Below are 16,802 nucleotides of genomic sequence, written 5' to 3'. Positions count from 1 at the left end.
AGGGCCGATAAACCGAGGCTTAAACTTAGGAGACGAGACCTTCATAGGAACAAATCGAGAAGACAGCCACACCAGGTCCCCAACACAAAGACGAGGACCGACACGCCGATGACGATTAGTGAACTGTTGAGTCTTCTCCTGGGACAACTTCAGATTGTCCACAACCTGCCCCCAATGGAGACAAAGAGGGGCGAATATGACCCTTTTCCAAAGATTCTCTGATATACTCCCGCATAGCAGTATGTTCAGGTACAGACAAATTAAACAAGCGACCCTTAGGAAATTTACTACCGGGAATCAACTCAATAGCGCAGTCACACTCTCTGTGAGGGGGGAGAGAATCAGTTTTAGGCTCCTGAAAGACATCATAAAAATCTGACAGAAATGCTGGGATCTCAGAGGGAGTAGATGAAGAAATGGGAACCAAAGGTGCATCCCCATGAATCCCCTGACATCCCCAGCTCAGCACAGACATTGATCTCCAGTCCAAGACTGGATTATGAATTTGTAACCATGGTAATCCAAGTACTAATACGTCATGTAGATTATATAACACAAGGAAACGAATAATCTCCTGATGGTCTGGGGAAAGATGCATAGTCACTTGTGTCCAATATTGTGGTTTATTGCTAGCCAAAGGTGTAGAATCAATACCCTTTAAGGGAATAGAAACCTCCAGAGGCTCTAAATCAAACCCACAACGCTTGGCAAAGGACCAATCCATGAGACTCAGAGCGGCGCCAGAATCCACATAAGCATCCACAGTAACAGATGATAAAGTACAAATCAATGTCACGGACAAAAGAAATTTAGACTGCAAGGTACCCATAGAAAAAGATTTATCAACCTTTTTATCAACCTTCTTTATGCGTTTAGAGCATGCTGATATAACATGAGCTGGATCTCCACAATAGAAGCACAACCCATTTTTGCGCCTGTAATTCTGTCGTTCGCCTCTAGACAATACACTATCGCATTGCATATGCTCTGGTGCCTTTTCAGAGGTCACCGCCAAATGATGCACAGGTTTTTGCTCAGAAGATACCGCCATATGGTGCACAGGTTTTTGCTCAGAAGATACCGCCATATGGTGCACAGATTTTTGCTCAGAAGATACCGCCATATGGTGCACAGATTTGCGCTCCCGTAAACGCCGATCAATCTGGATAGCCAATTTCATGGCATCATTCAGACCTGTAGGCACAGGGAACCCCACCATGACATCCTTCACGGCATCAGAGAGACCTTCTCTGAAATTAGCTGCTAGAGCGCACTCATTCCATTTAGTAAGCACCGACCATTTACGAAATTTTTGGCAGTATATCTCAGCTTCATCTTGCCCTTGGGAAAGAGCTATCAAGGCTTTCTCAGCCAAAATCTCTAAATTAGGTTCTTCATAAAGCAACCCCAAAGCCAGAAAAAACGCATCTACATTTAATAACGCAGGATCCCCTGGCGACAATGCAAATGCCCAACTTTGTGGGTCACCCCGCAATAGAGAAATAACAATTTTAACCTGTTGCGCAGGATCACCAGCAGAGTGAGATTTCAGAGACAAAAACAATTTACAATTCTCTCTGAAATTCAAAAAACGGGATCTGTCTCCGGTAAAAAATTCAGGCATAGGGATCTTAGGTTCAGACATTGGAGCATGTATAACAAAATCTTGTAAGTTCTGAACCTTTGAAGCCAGGTTATTCAGACCTGCAACCAAACTCTGTGGATCCATGATTCAAACAGGTGTAACCAAAGCCATTCAGAGATTAAGAGGAGAGGAAAAAAAAAAAGGCTGAAGACTGCAGTTTAAGCAAGGAGTACAAATAAGCACTAAGGTGCACTTTCCAAACACAGAAGGAAAAAAAAACCTTTTCATATCCTTTCCTGCTTTAGTGCATAGTTTTAACACATGTCGGCCGGCCAAACTGTCATGATTACCCCAATGGCAGGGAAATCAAAATAACAACGGACTAGCTCTCGGGTGATGGGAACTAAAGTGACCGTGACCTGAACCTGACACGACACTGGAAGTAGCCGGGGAGTGTTTCCTACGATGCCCTAGACACCACGCGCCAGCCGGAGATCTAACTACCCCTATCAGAGGAATATACAGGCCTGCCTTACCTCCAGAGATGAACCCCAAAAGGAGATAGCAGCCCCCCACAAATATTGACGGTGAGTCAAGAGGAAAAGACATACGTAGGATGAACAGCAGATTTAGCACAGTGAGGTCCGCTTACTAGATAGCAGAAGTACAGGAAAGAGTCACTTCACGGTCAACTTCAAAACACTACTCAAAAACACCATCTTGAAATTACTTTAAAACTCCAGTGACAACTCATGCCACTGGAGTGGCAATTTCAGTCCACGAGAGCTTCCAGCTACAGAGAGTCACATTGCAAATAGCTGGACAAAAATAGCATTAACTAGAAACAAAATTCAACTTAGCTGAACAGGATCTTGAGGCAGGAGAATGCAACAGAATGCTACTGATACATTGTTGGCCGGCATCGGACCAGCAGCCAAGCAGCCTTAAATAGGAAACTCCCCTAATGGGTGTCAACAGGTGATCAATGATAGAAGAAGGCAAATAAGTGGCACTACCATAAAACACCACCGGGGGAGCCCACAAACAGAATTCACAACAGTGCGCAGTAAAGCAAGATGCTGCACAGATCATGAGGGGGCACTTACTTTATGAACATTCTGTTAACAACAAATTCATTATAAATCGTCCTGTTTAGGCAAAAGCCCAGATCTTGGGTCTCGGGGCCCAGAGGCACAATCTAGGGCAGAGGGTCCCCAACCTTTCTGACCTTGAGGGCCACATCTAGCCATGAAAGAGCGTCGTGAGCCAGATCCAGCTCCTTCCCCATGCACGGTAGTGACACCCAGAGCCCCCATTACGGTAGAATGACGACCAAAGCTTTTCCACTGAGATCACACCAAGGCAGTATGCGAGCTCCATGGTTTCCTATCTCGCCCCATTCAGATCTGCTCTTCTGTACAGGACTACACACAAGTCACCATCTAGAGATCTGCTCTTAATAGTGATTTACACCTGGCAGACACTCGTGAGCCACACATCATGGGCCCACGAGCCACATGTGGCCCCCGAGCTACAGGTTGAGGACCCCTGATCTAGGGGAACAGAAGGGGTGAGGTCTCCTGGGTAAGGGCATTGTCACGCTCAAGAAAAATCCTCCTGTACAAGAAAAGTAGAGAAATGTCTTGTAAATGGCAGAGACAAGTATATGAAGGGGAGTGACGGGCGGCCTCTCCTGCACAGAAGACTTCAGAGACGTTCTGCAGCTTTTATAGTTACAAAGGTTGAAGAAAGCCCCCGTCCGTCGAGTCCCACCTTTCTCCACCAATTGTACATTTGTCACTTTCACTATAACCCCCAATGTTCTGTACTGAGGAAATCATCCTTGTATAAGAGCGGTTATTATTATTATTTCTATAGCACCACTGATTCCATGGTCTGTACATGAGAAGGGGTCACATACAGGGTTATAGATATCACTTACAGTAAACTAACAATGATAGACTGGTACAGAGGGGCGAGGCCCTTGTGGACTTACATTCTGTGGGAGTCGGCCATTACTCCCTCCTGTGCTCGGCCTTCCACAGTCTGGCTGCTCTAACTGTAAAGAACCCTTTCCTGTTCAGCTGCCGGCATCTCCTTTCTTCCCCCCATAGTCAGTGCCCCCAGGTCCTCAGTACGGTCTATGGAAGGAATAAGTCCTGTGCCGTCCTCTGTACTGACCACACATATATTATACATGTGAGATCTCCTCTGAGACGTCTGTATTCTAAGCTAAACAAGCCCAACTGCTCCTACCTCTCATCATAGGAGGCCTCCGTCCCGTGTAATGTAGGAGAGACCTCCGTCCCGTGTAATATAGGAGAGACCTCCGTCCTGTGTAATACGGGAGAGACCTCCGTCCCGTGTAATGTAGGAGAGGCCTCCGTCCCGTGTAATGTAGGAGAGACGTCCGTCCCGTGTAATATAGGAGAGACCTCCGTCCTGTGTAATACGGGAGAGACCTCCGTCCCGTGTAATGTAGGAGAGACGTCCGTCCCGTGTAATGTAGGAGAGACCTCCGTCCTGTGTAATACGGGAGAGGGCTCCATCGCGTGGTGCAAAAATAATTATTTTTTCTATAAAATAGTTTTTATTGTGTAAAAGCGTCAAAACATTAAAAAATGAGGTATTGCTGTAATCGTACTGACCCAAAGAAAAAAGCTGCCTTACCAATTTTACCACACACGGATTGGTATAAAAAAATACAAAAAAAATCCTGTTTTTTGTTCATTCTGTCTCCCAAAAATCAGAATAGAAAGCGATCAAAAAATTTCATGTGCCCGAAAATAGTACCAATAAAAACGTCAAATTGTCACGCAAAAAACAAGACCTCACATGACTCTGTCGGCCGAAATATGGAAAAATTATAGTTCTCAAAATATGGTGATGTGCAATAAAAAGCGTTTATTAGTGTGTGACAGCAGCCAAACATAAAAACCCGCTATAAATCTGATATCATTGTAGTCGCACCGACCCGAAGAATAAAGTCACCTAATCACTAAGGCTACTTTCACATTAGCGTCGTGCACTGCACGTCGCACCGACGCATACTGTGCAAGTGCCGCACAACGGGGGCAGCGGATGCTGTTTTTCAACGCATCCACTGCCCCATTGTGAGGTGCGGGGAGGCGGGGGCGGAGTTCCGGCCGCGCATGCGCGGTCGGAAATGCTGGACACGACGCACCCAAAAATGTTACATGCAACGTTTTTTGGTGGCGACGGTCCGACGCAACACAACGCAACCGTCGCACGTGTGGCAATGCGTCGCTAATGCAAGTCAATGGAGAAAAAACGCATCCTGCAAGCACTTTTGCAGGATGCGTTTTTTCCACAAAACGACGCATAGCGACGTGCAGTGCATGATGCTAGTGTGAAAGAGGCCTTATACCACACAAGGAACGGTGTAAAAATATATAAAACCAATTCTTCGCCTGATGGTTTTTTTTTTCATTCTGCCTCCCAAAGATCGCAGTAAGGCTCGGCGCACATTTATCCTGCACTCTATGCTGAGCGCTTACAACGGAGTTTCCAAGTAAATCTCTAAAATACGTGATTTAGACAAAACCCCCGACAGAAGATTCCCTATAATGAGGCAGATGGAGGCACTGTGGACACCGTCTGACCTGTGATCCGGCGTTCTGTGTCTTTTTAGGATTCCATAAAAGTGCCATCGGCCACAGTTTTGTGCACTTCTGAAAAAGAGACCGCTGAACAGAGGCCAGACTGAGTCCAGAGTAACTCTGCTGCCTCATTATAGTGAATGGATCCCTCTGGGTTCATCTGAATCACGTCACACAGAGATTTAGATGGAAACCCCAATGTAAGTGCTCAGCGTAGAGTGAAGGATAAATGTGATCCCAAACGTTATGTAAAATGTTCCCAATAAAAGCTTCAACTCAATCCAGAAAAAAAGCAAGTCGTCACTCAGGTTTGTCATCTGTTAATGGAAATATAGGGGGCTTCCATGATACTGGTAGCACAAAGGCTCTGGAAAAGCAAAATTCTCCGCTCCCAAATCCAGATGTCACCCTCCTGCCTGAGCCCCAGTGTGCCTAAACCACATTTAGCGCCCACATGTTTGGCATTTCTGTAGTGATGAGAGCCCGCCTAATTTACAGGTGCCTGTCTCCAGAATCGCGGGCTGGGCACTTCGGCAACATTCATTGCCACTTGTTTCTGTAAAACACCCTTGGAGTCAAAATCATCACTACACCTGTAGATAAATTCCCAAAGGGGCATTGGGAGGGACGAGGGAGACTCCATTTTGTATTTAATAATTCAGGCCCGATAGATTGTCCAGAGATCTCCCTCCACTCCTGAATTGGCCCCCCACCCTTGGGATAAGTACACAAATCCCCAAAAGAACAGAACTTCACCATTTGGCCAGTGTATTAGAGTCCACATGTTAATGAAGGCGAGGAGCAAAGCTTGGACCCCCTGCTGTCTTTTGTGCAAGGTGGCCCACATCAACAGAAAGCTCTAGACCAAGCATCACCGACATCTAGAGATCAATTATGAGAGTACCGTGCACCTCAGGGTTAGATACAACATACCATCAGAACCCTGGGAGACCTCCGCACGCACCCCTGCATCTCATATTTCTTTAGCTGTCCTGGATACCAAGCAATCGGGACTGTCTCTCCAGAACCTCTTAGCCGACCCAAGTTTGGACTCCCCCTATCAGTCCAGCCCCAACAAACCAGTTGAGACGGCAGTTGTCCTGTTTGGACCTCCCCCTAGGAAGTTATGACCCATCCTAGATATTGGGAATTATGCCAGCTAGCAGGTTAAGAGAGGAGAATTCAGTCCAACCCAGAGCGGCGGTGGCAAATATGGGAGGGGGTGAGCTAGGGGTTAAAAGCTAACCATGGAAGCCACGGTGAGACGGACCAGAAACTAAGAAAGTGCCTGTGGATATGAGAGAGTCCCTGGATCCAAATGTTACAAGGACCAATAACGTGACACATACAGCTAACTGCTATCCCATCCTGCACCCTCCCTATATCTGTACTTCTGGCTGTATTATCTGTATATTACTCTGTATGTATTTGTAGTTTCTAGTGTGCCTTTCGGCAATTAAAATATTTTGGGCCGCTCTTTCATCTTGAAATCCGATCTCCCACGTCTGTGAGTCCGGCTAGTACTTATATGCTACCTGGGGTTGGTTTCTGACCCAATAAAAGCTTGATAAAGGACCGGGCTTATATCTAACGAGGAACTGGTGGCATCATACCGTTCTGGTGTTACTGGGGGATCCTGGCAGTGACGGACCGGAGGTTATTACATCTACTCACGGCCTGGACTAGTGATATATTTCCCACCCTCACTGCAGAGTGCCCTGATAACCAATACGTGACAGGGCAGCCTTTCCGGTGACTACTTATCCTAGGTGCAGTTCCCTGACTGACCTGAGCGTAATGGGGCGCCAGAGAGCTGTGTCTGTGTAAGCTCAGTCGCAGATTGGTGACGACGGGGGGGATATCCGTATCCACCCGGCCCTCATGTTTTCCTTAAAGTGACCCTGTATTCTTTTCCCACCCTCAGACCTTTTTCGGCTCTCCACCTTCATGCGTCCTACGACCCAAAAGAAGCCAGTGCAGAAGCTGACGGCCTTCCAGCTCCTGGATAACCTGGATCCGGTGGTCTTCAGCCTGTGCTCCAACGACCAGGAGAAGATAGTCCGGAGCAAGCAGTGGCTGCAGCAGCAGATTGAGCAGGAGCAGACAGAGATCACGCTGACGGACGAGAGCGTGGCCGAGTTGGAGGACGGCGACTACCAGAAGATTCTCGCCCTCCAGAGAAAGTTCCAGGTGTCTGTTGTCTACCGACCGCCCGACCCTTCCATCCACATCTCTGGCCTCACCCGCGACGTTCTCTGCGTTAACAACGAGATACAGAAAATTGTCAATTGTCTAAAGGACCGAAAAAGCCGGGAGCGCGCGGCGGAGCTGACCGCCAACCTGGTGGAATGGAGGCACCAGCACGGAGCCAACATGGCCGTGTTCGAGGACATGGCGAACCTGGAGCTGGAGGAAGCAAGGAACGCAAATAAGAGCAGCGTCACCGTCCAGAGCTGCAACCAGAAGATTACCGTAGACCTGAAGAACCTGACGGCCACCGACAGCCATGGAAACCGGATCACCATCGAGCGGGTCCTCAAACATGGTAACAACACTTCACCATCATCTCCGGGATGTCACCACCAGAGGCAGGGCTGGATTATAAAGGGTGTGGTCTCATCATTATATCAGCGATGTCATCACCGGGGGCGGAGCTGGAGTATAAGGGATGTGGTCTCATCAGTGATGTCATCACCGGGGGCAATACTGGAGTATAAGGGGTGTGGTCTCATCATTATATAAGTAATATCACCGGGGACAGTACTGGAGTATAAGGGGCGTGGTCTCATCATTACATAAGTGATGTCATCACCGGGGGCGGGGCTGATAACCTCTCACATGTATACAGGCAGGTTGTCAGCAATGATAGATGAGGGGGCGGGGCTGGAGTATAAGGGGTGTGGTCTCATATCAGCGATGTCATCACCGGGGGCGGAGCTGGAGTATAAGGGATGTGGTCTCCTGTCTGATGACATCATTATATCAGTGATGTCATGCCTGGCGCTGATCAGACATTTTCTATTAGAGGAGACGTCTCTGAAGTTACCGGACCTCTGGCAGCCGATGAATTCCAGTCCGGTGATGGAGGTCGATGTCCCCGCCGGCTCCGCTGAATACCTACAGGTCCAGCAGCTGTTTGCACAAACATGTCGGAGCCAAATAGTAAAGGTAAGGCCTCTTTCACACTTCCGTCTTTTTCCTCCCGTCACAATCCGTCGATTTTTGAAAAAAACAGGATCCAGCAAATTTTTCTGCTGGATCCTGTTTTTTCCCATAGACTTGTATTAGCGATGGATTGTGACAGATGGCCTTCCGTTTCATCCGTCGTGCACTGGATCCGTCGGAAAACTGCTGTCCGTCGGGCGGAGAAAACGTACAGAGGAACGTCTTTTTTGCCCATCGGAAAATCGCTCAGCGACGGGTTCTGCGCTGCCCGTGGTTGGCTATAATGGAAGCCTATGGGCACAGGATCCGTCGCTGACTGTGAAAAGCAGGAATCCAGTGACGGATGCCGTCTTTTCAAACTGAGCATGAGCGGAAGAATTTCCAGTCAGGGAAACTCTCTCTCGCTCTCTCTTTTTACTATTGATGCTGCCTATGCAGCATAAATAGTAACAAGATAGAATGTTAAAAGTAATAAAAAATCGCAATATTCTTACCTTCCGGCGTCCCGCGCAGTGTTACCGATGCTCCCGGCAGCTAGCGTACCCAGCAATGCATTGCGAAATGACCCCATGAGACCGCGACGTCATCAGAGGTCATTGCACGCAAGGCATTACTGGGAACGCTAGCTGCCGGGAGCATCGCGAGCATCGGTAACGCTGCTCGGGACGCCGGTGTCACAGGTTCCTTCTCCGGTATCACACAATCAACAGAGCAAGAGAATAGTGAACAATTCCAGAACCTTTATTTAGGCAAAAACACGAAAGGTCCATATAATCCACCACACTGAGGATACAACAGTCCAACAATCCAGCACACAGCGGATAAAAAATGGTCCATATGCTTCCCCTTCTCTCTGATGTGCTGTCTTCACTTCATAGTTTCAAACAAGACTGATCTGTTTCTCACCTCCCCATTCACAGGTTAGGGGGGTGGGTCGCAGGGGCTCATTGTTTCAACAAGCTAGGTCACCATGTCATTAGCATATTAGCAAACAACATTATTCACTGACCCTGTGGAGAGATAACAATACAGAACTGTGGGGAGAATATCAGAGGGCAAATAACAACTCAACACCATGAAAATAAGTAAAATATAAATATACACAAAATGATACCCACATAGAATATCACACCATCACAACCTCTCCCCCCTCATAATAAGTGAGCACACCATTAGGTCTACACAGACCTCTGGCCTGCTCACTTTAGTCCACTTTGCTCCACTGCTTATAGTTCCTTGTACAGTGGCAGGGGTTGCAATAATCATGAGCACTTGTCCATAAATTCCCGGGTCCTGGCTTTATGGTCATACCAGGCTTTTTGACTGGACTGGGCCGTTCGCTGATGTTCATTAGCCAAGGTAGCTAGCTGAGCGAGACGGTCTCTGAACTCTAGAACGTAGGAAATGATGGGCGTTACGGTATCTGTGATATCTCCCTCCAATTGTTCTTTCAGAAGAAGGAGAGGCCCACGGACCTTCTGCTCCCACAAAATGACTTTGTAACTCCCCAATGTCATTTCCAAGGAGGATATCTGCAGGAAGTCCTCCCATAACGCCAATCCAACACAGTTTTTCTCCAAAACCATAATCCAAACATACCAAAGCTCGCTGTATATATTTGCGGACACCCCCCGCCAGGACAATGGGAATTACTGGGCCTTGGTGAATTGCCTCGGGTCGAACCACACGGGGGTCAGCAATAGTTAGGAATGCCCCGTGTCTCTAAATCCCGACACTTTGTATCCATCAATTAAGACATCCTACAGGTGGCAAAGCCGTTGCTGTGTATTTCTGATGGACAAAGGCCAGAGTCCGTACACTCCAGGAGGGGTATCTATGGTGCCGTGGTCGGTGGTCCACTCTGGTGGGGGTGGTGGTATCTCTTCCTCAGGCGGGATGGAGTGCACAAGATGCACTGGACGAGGTGGGGCTGCGTGGGGCTCCCTCCGAATCCTTGAGGGACAGCCAGACTGCAAATGTCCAGGTTGCCCACACCCATAACATCTTCTCTCTGTGATACCCCCAGGTCGTGGTCGGAACTGTTGGGGCCCAGGACTGTGAGCTGTGATTGTCATCGGCCTGCGGCTGGGTGGAGGGGCAGATATAATCGGCGGGGGACAAGGCGCGGTCGAAGGCCGTGGTTCATTGTCCAGAAGCCTTCTCCATTGCGGTCGGATAGTAAGGGCTTCATCGGCCAGGGCTGCAGCTCTATCCACGGTGCACGGTGTGCGCTCCCGGACCTATTCCCGTACCTCTGCGGGGCACTTGGCAAGAAATTGTTCTATAAGGAACGCCTGTGTAACATCTTCCACAGTAAAGGCGTTTTCTGCTTCCAGCCATCTCCGACATGCCTGGGACATCTTATGTGCATACATCCTAAACGATCCCCCCGTAGTGCATGGGAGGTGTCACGAATCTCTGCTCCGTGGTGTCACTTATTCGTCACGTGCCTGCTCTCACACGTGACTTGGGGTTGCGCCTGTAAGGGTTTATCTATCTCCCCTCTCTCAGTCCAGCATTCAACCTCTGTCCTATGCTGTAATGGGAGCATAAATCACACACCGACCTAGGCCACACACCCGCTCATACGCGCTGCCACCACTCATCGAATATATGGGCGATGAGTCCCAGAAATAATTCTACTAATAAAAATATGTCTATCACTCATAAGGGTCACACACCTCAAGACTATGGATTCTTTTAGAACATTCAAGGTTCAACTTGTTAAAGTTTATACTTTAATAACAAAAGGGTCAGTGCTTACAATAAGAAAAAGGTATAAAAATATGATAATAATAAGACATACAACTTATGCAAAACAGTATCAAAATAAAGAGGAGAAACTTACAGAAATTCTCTAACTGGTAGTTGCTTTCTGCTCCCTTAGGGTAGGACGAATGTAGATTGGATCACATCAGCTTCTCAGGCCGCCCCCATCATGTGAACACAATTCTCTGTCTGCAGCCTAAATTTATATCTTTGGTCTGAGGTCAGGTTTCTAGACCGGCCCCCTCAGGCCAATATCATAACTGCTGCCTGTTTGGTTGGGCACTGCCGCACTACTAATGAATATATTATTCTCTCTTGTGGAGAGGTTCTCAGGGATATATTACCTCAGGCTGCAATTTACCATCTCCCCTCCAAGACCTCAGAGGTGTCAAGTGTTCCTTTGTTCTTGGCCTTAGCCAGACCTCCTGGTGAGATCTGGAGACATCATGTCTACTAATTCCAAGGAAGCACCTATTAACACCTAGGTGCGACCTGCCTTCAGGACAGATGTTACGTTATCACTAGTCACACATATAACCCTAGACCCATATAGATATATATATATATATATATATATATATATATATATATATATATATACATATTTCACCACAGGAGGTCTCGGAACGTGGCCCTATATGAGTCTGGGGCGATAGCATGGTAATCCAGCATAGTCTGCTTTACAATGTTATAATCCCGATTCCGCTGTGAGTCAATGGTTCGGTAAGCCTCCGCCAGTCTACCGTTCAGGACTCCACTAACAAACGCATCCAGCCAGAGTGGGGAACCTCCATCACAGCACACTGCTGCTCAAAGTCCTTGAAGAACCCCTCCACATCTCCGGAAACCTTATCAAATGGCTTAAAGTCTGTCTGGGTGATCCGTACAGTACGGTACAGGCTCCCGGATCGTTGGGTTTACATTCCACATTGCGTTACTCCCTCTTTCAAGCTCCATTGCTTCTTGTCTCCGCTGTGGCCGGCGGGCAGCCTCCTCCTTGTACTCCTGAAAGATGCCTGGGCCCAGAACCGCCATCTCTACTTCGTACCACACCACCCACTGGCTTTTTGGGGTGGGGGTCCTTGTCTCCAGTGCTCGTCCTTCAGACATATGGCAGGAGGTGGTCTGGCTATCACCCACCAGTAAATCGATTAAGGCCTCTTTAGTCTGTCTCTGGTAGTTCAGTCCCAGGTCTCTGGCTCTCTCCTGTAAACTGGATACAGTCCAATTTCTGTACTCACTCTGTGTGTGGTTCTCCATTAGGTTACGCTCTGTTGATCCCGCCGCTTGCCACCAGTTGTCACAGGTTCCTTCTCCGGTATCACACAATCAATAGAGCAAGAGAATAGTGAATAATTCCAGAACCTTTATTTAGGCAAAAACACGAAAGGTCCATATAATCCACCACACTGAGGATACAGCAGTCCAACAATCCAGCACACAGAGGATAAAAAATGGTCCATATGCTTCCCCTTCTCTCTGATGTGCTGTCTTCACTTCATAGTTCCAAACAAGACTGATCTGTGTCTCACCTCCCTCCTCATTCACAGGTTAGGGGGGTGGGTCGCAGGGGCTCATTGTTTCAACAAGCTAGGTCAACTTGTCATTAGCATATTAGCAAACAACATTATTCACTGACCCTGTGGAGAGATAACAATACAGAACTGTGGGGAGAATATCAGATGGCAAATAACAACTCAACACCATGAAAATAAGTAAAATAGAAATATACACAAAATGATACCCACATAACATATCACACCATCACAGCCGGAATGTAAGAATATTGCAATTTTTTATTTTTTTTATTATTTTTAAGCCTGGGTTGTGTTGTGTAAGCGTTTTAGCAGTGGAAAACCGCTGTGAAGACGCATACACAACAGGTGCACATAGCCTCAACGGGTTCGTCAGAAAAACGGGCCCAGTGCACCCGTTTTTTACAATCTGCACAGGATCCGTCAATTTCAACATTTTGACAGATCCTGTGCAGATTGTAAAAACGGAAGTGTGAAAGAAGCCTAAGAGGCCACTGTGTGCAGTGGACACCCCTGATCCTGGGAACCCTCCCATCACATGATAGCCACATAGTGCAAGTGATGAGGATGACGCTCCCAGGATCCCACCATCGCCGCTCATCTTGGGGAATTCCTCCCTTCCAGGCTCTGCCCTGTTCTTTTGATTATCTTCTGTTCTGTCCTCACAGATCCAGAGGGTTCAGAACAAGGATTTGTGGCTGAATTACCAGATAAAGAAGCAGAGCATCGAGGCGAAGAGCAGGAGTGCGCAGAGCGAGAGGCGGCTCTTCCACGGGACCGACCTGAGATCCATCCAACACATCAATCACAATGGCTTCAATAGGAGCTATGCAGGACGACACGGTGAGCGAGGGCCAAATACAGCGCACTGTAGGGTGCTCCCCAGGAATGCCGCAATGCGAGGTGCACCCCAGGAATGCCGCAATGTGAGGTGCACCCCAGGAATGCCGCAATGCGAGGTGCACCCCAGAAATGCCCCAATGCGAGGTGCACCCCAGAAATGCCCCAATGCGCGGTGCACCCCAGAATTGCTGGAATGCAAGATGTACCCCTGAAGTACCACACCACAAGATGCACCCCAGAAATGCACATCTGGAACATAAATCTCAAAAACTGAGAGGAGTACCCAGAAATATAGAGCCATGGTTAAGTGACATCCTGGTGCTGTGTGTCCTTTCCAGGGTCTTGCCCACTGTTGCTCTGTGGCTGGCCCGGGGTCTCTCTGCATTTGGTCTGCTGTCCCTGTTTGCCTGGCTCGGGGTCCCACTGTGTCCAGCCTGGGGTCTCTCTGCATTTGGTCTGCTGTCCCTCTTTGCCTGGCTCGGGGTCCCACTGTGTCCAGCCTGGGGTCTCGCTGTCTTTGGTCTGCTGTCCCTCTTTGCCTGGCTTGGGGTCCCACTGTGTCCAGCCCGGGGTCTCGCTGTCTTTGGTCTGCTGTCCCTCTTTGCCTGGCTCGGGGTCCCACTGTGTCCAGCCCGGGGTCTCGCTGTCTTTGGTCTGCTGTCCCTCTTTGCCTGGCTCGGGGTCCCGCCATGTGGGATTCTCACCATGTCGGAATTTCCTCCAGTCTCACGTGTGGAGCTGTATTTTGCTTACACTTGTTGTCATGTCTCGGTTTCGATCCGGTGATCTCTTGCTGCGTGGTCGGTTTCCCTTTCTGCTGAGTCACAGCCTGTTTGGTCTCTGTCCATCTGCTGATGGCTCTTTTGTCCGATCACCTCTTGGGCTGGGCTGTTTATTCTCGCCCCGGCATCGCTGCTGGCTATATCTGTAGATGGCGTCTCCTCAGCTAGCGATGATCTTGTTGCTTTTCCTATGGTTTGGTGTGCGTCTTCCTCCCCAGCACCCTTCGCTTTCCTTTAAGTTTGGGCTCTGGGAGGTTTTCCACCTATTCTGCTGTGGTTCTTCTTGTTTTCTTCCGTCCTTCCTGTGTGTGTGAACACGTTTATAGATCGGGGCCTTTTCTGCAGACTTCTGTGCATTTCACTTTATAGTCAGTATTATTTTGTGCATTTTTTTTTATAGAGGGGGCAGTTATGGATGTTCTGGGTAAGTCGACGCTGAGTGGAGCACCATTGTCTATATTTCTGGTGCTGACGGTCAGATTAGGGACTTTTCTAGTCTGAACAGGGACCTGTTGGGTTCCGGTGTTTGTACATGACCCGTGTGATGTTGTTATAGTCTTAACTCTCGTTTTGTCTCCTCACAGCCGCCATGTATGGAAACGGAACTTACTTTGCTGTGGCCGCAAGTTACTCTGCCCAAAGTTTCTCTCCAGCTGATTCCAGAGGCCAAAAGCACCTGTACCTGGCCCGGGTCCTCACCGGAGAGTTCTGTGCCGGCCAAAGGGGAATGCTGGCCCCGCCGGCCAAGAACGCAGCTAACATCACCGACCTGTACGACAGCGTCACCGACAACCCAGCCAGGCCCACCATGTTCATCATATTCAATGACATCCAGGCGTACCCCGAGTACCACATCACCTTCTGCTGATGGGCCGCCACATGCAGGGGCACATCACTGGTCCCAGGCCTGGACTTTGCTGCCAACCAGGGGCCACAAGGCTCTGCGGGCCTCACCTGTCACATCATTTATTGTTCTATCCTAGTTCTTCATGGCGACCAGCATTTAGGAGAAAATGAACTCTGCTACTTGTTCTGGACCCTTCCCCCAATGTGGACCCCTGAACTCCCCACCAGTGGTCTCTGCGCCTGTATCACCTCCCTACCGTCTTATCTGCTACTTTCAGACACCTTTATGTAGATTTTTGCTCCTGCATGAAGCAGCTGTGGAAATCCTCATGGGCAGCCCGGGTCCATGGAGCGTCCCGGATGTGGTAGAACAGCCGCAACACCCGGCAGGAGCTGCCACTTCGGGGACGGTCAGTAAAATCCGGAGTTCCGGCTACTCCAGTACAATATCAGTGAGCCCACCTTAACCCCTGCTCACGTGTCGCAGGCCAGCTCCATGGGGGGCACGGATATGGGGACATGAGCCGCACTATTCACATCACATCCCTGGAAGTCGAAGACACTGGAGGATTCAGAGACGTTACTAGATGGACCCGTCTGCAGCAGCATCCTGACAGCGTCCATGTACCTGTCTACAGCAGCTTACTGACGGCGTCCATGTACCTGTGTACAGCAGCATGCTGACGGCGTCCATGTACACGTCTACAGCAGCTTACTGACGGCGTCCATGTACCTGTGTACAGCAGCTTACTGACGGCGTCCATGTACCTGTGTACAGCAGCATGCTGACGGCGTCCATGTACACGTCTACAGCAGCTTACTGACGGCGTCCATGTACCTGTGTACAGCAGCTTATTGACGGCGTCCATGTACACGTCTACAGCAGCTTACTGACGGCGTCCATGTACCTGGGTACAGCAGCTTACTGACGGCGTCCATGTACCTGTGTACAGCAGCTTACTGACGGCGTCCATGTACCTGTGTACAGCAGCTTACTGACGGCGTCCATGTACCCGTCTACAGCAGCTTACTGACGGCGTCCATGTACCTGGGTACAGCAGCTTACTGACGGCGTCCATGTACACGTCTACAGCAGCTTACTGACGGCGTCCATGTACCTGTCTACAGCAGCTTACTGACGACGTCCATGTACCTGTCTACAGCAGCTTACTGACGGCGTCCATGTACACGTCTACAGCAGCTTACTGACGGCGTCCATGTACCTGGGTACAGCAGCTTACTGACGGCGTCCATGTACCTGTGTACAGCAGCTTACTGACGGCGTCCATGTACACGTCTACAGCAGCTTACTGACGGCGTCCATGTACCTGTGTACAGCAGCTTACTGACGGCGTCCATGTACACGTCTACAGCAGCTTACTGACGGCGTCCATGTACCCGTCTACAGCAGCTTACTGACGGCGTCCATGTACCTGTGTACAGCAGCTTACTGACGGCGTCCATGTACCTGTGTACAGCAGCTTACTGACGGCGTCCATGTACACGTCTACAGCAGCTTACTGACGGTGTCCATGTACCTGGGTACAGCAGCTTACTGACGGCGTCCATGTACCTGTGTACAGCAGCTTACTGACGGCGTCCATGTACACGTCTACAGCAGCTTACTGACGGCGTCCATGTACCTGTCTACAGCAGC

At 49.1% G+C, this 16,802-nt stretch overlaps 1 protein-coding gene across 1 annotated transcript in view; it reads left to right on the top strand.

Annotated features, from left to right (window-relative positions):
- The window catches only part of LOC143784773 (protein mono-ADP-ribosyltransferase PARP14-like), a 93,793-nt gene extending 77,898 nt beyond the window's left edge, over positions 1 to 15,895 (top strand). Inside the window, exons 14-17 of the mRNA XM_077273371.1 lie at positions 7,130 to 7,750; positions 8,231 to 8,373; positions 13,343 to 13,517; positions 14,884 to 15,895. Of these exons, the coding sequence (XP_077129486.1) occupies positions 7,130 to 7,750; positions 8,231 to 8,373; positions 13,343 to 13,517; positions 14,884 to 15,167 (1,223 nt within the window). The 3' untranslated portion in view covers positions 15,168 to 15,895. The remainder of the gene's footprint in view (positions 1 to 7,129; positions 7,751 to 8,230; positions 8,374 to 13,342; positions 13,518 to 14,883) is intronic.
- The last annotated feature ends 907 nt before the right edge of the window (positions 15,896 to 16,802 follow it).

The sequence above is a fragment of the Ranitomeya variabilis genome, chromosome 7 (assembly GCF_051348905.1).
Source record: "Ranitomeya variabilis isolate aRanVar5 chromosome 7, aRanVar5.hap1, whole genome shotgun sequence".
Taxonomy (NCBI): Eukaryota; Metazoa; Chordata; class Amphibia; order Anura; family Dendrobatidae; genus Ranitomeya; species Ranitomeya variabilis.
Note: the sequence above shows the minus strand (reverse complement) of the source record. Positions and strands in the feature narration are given on the sequence as shown.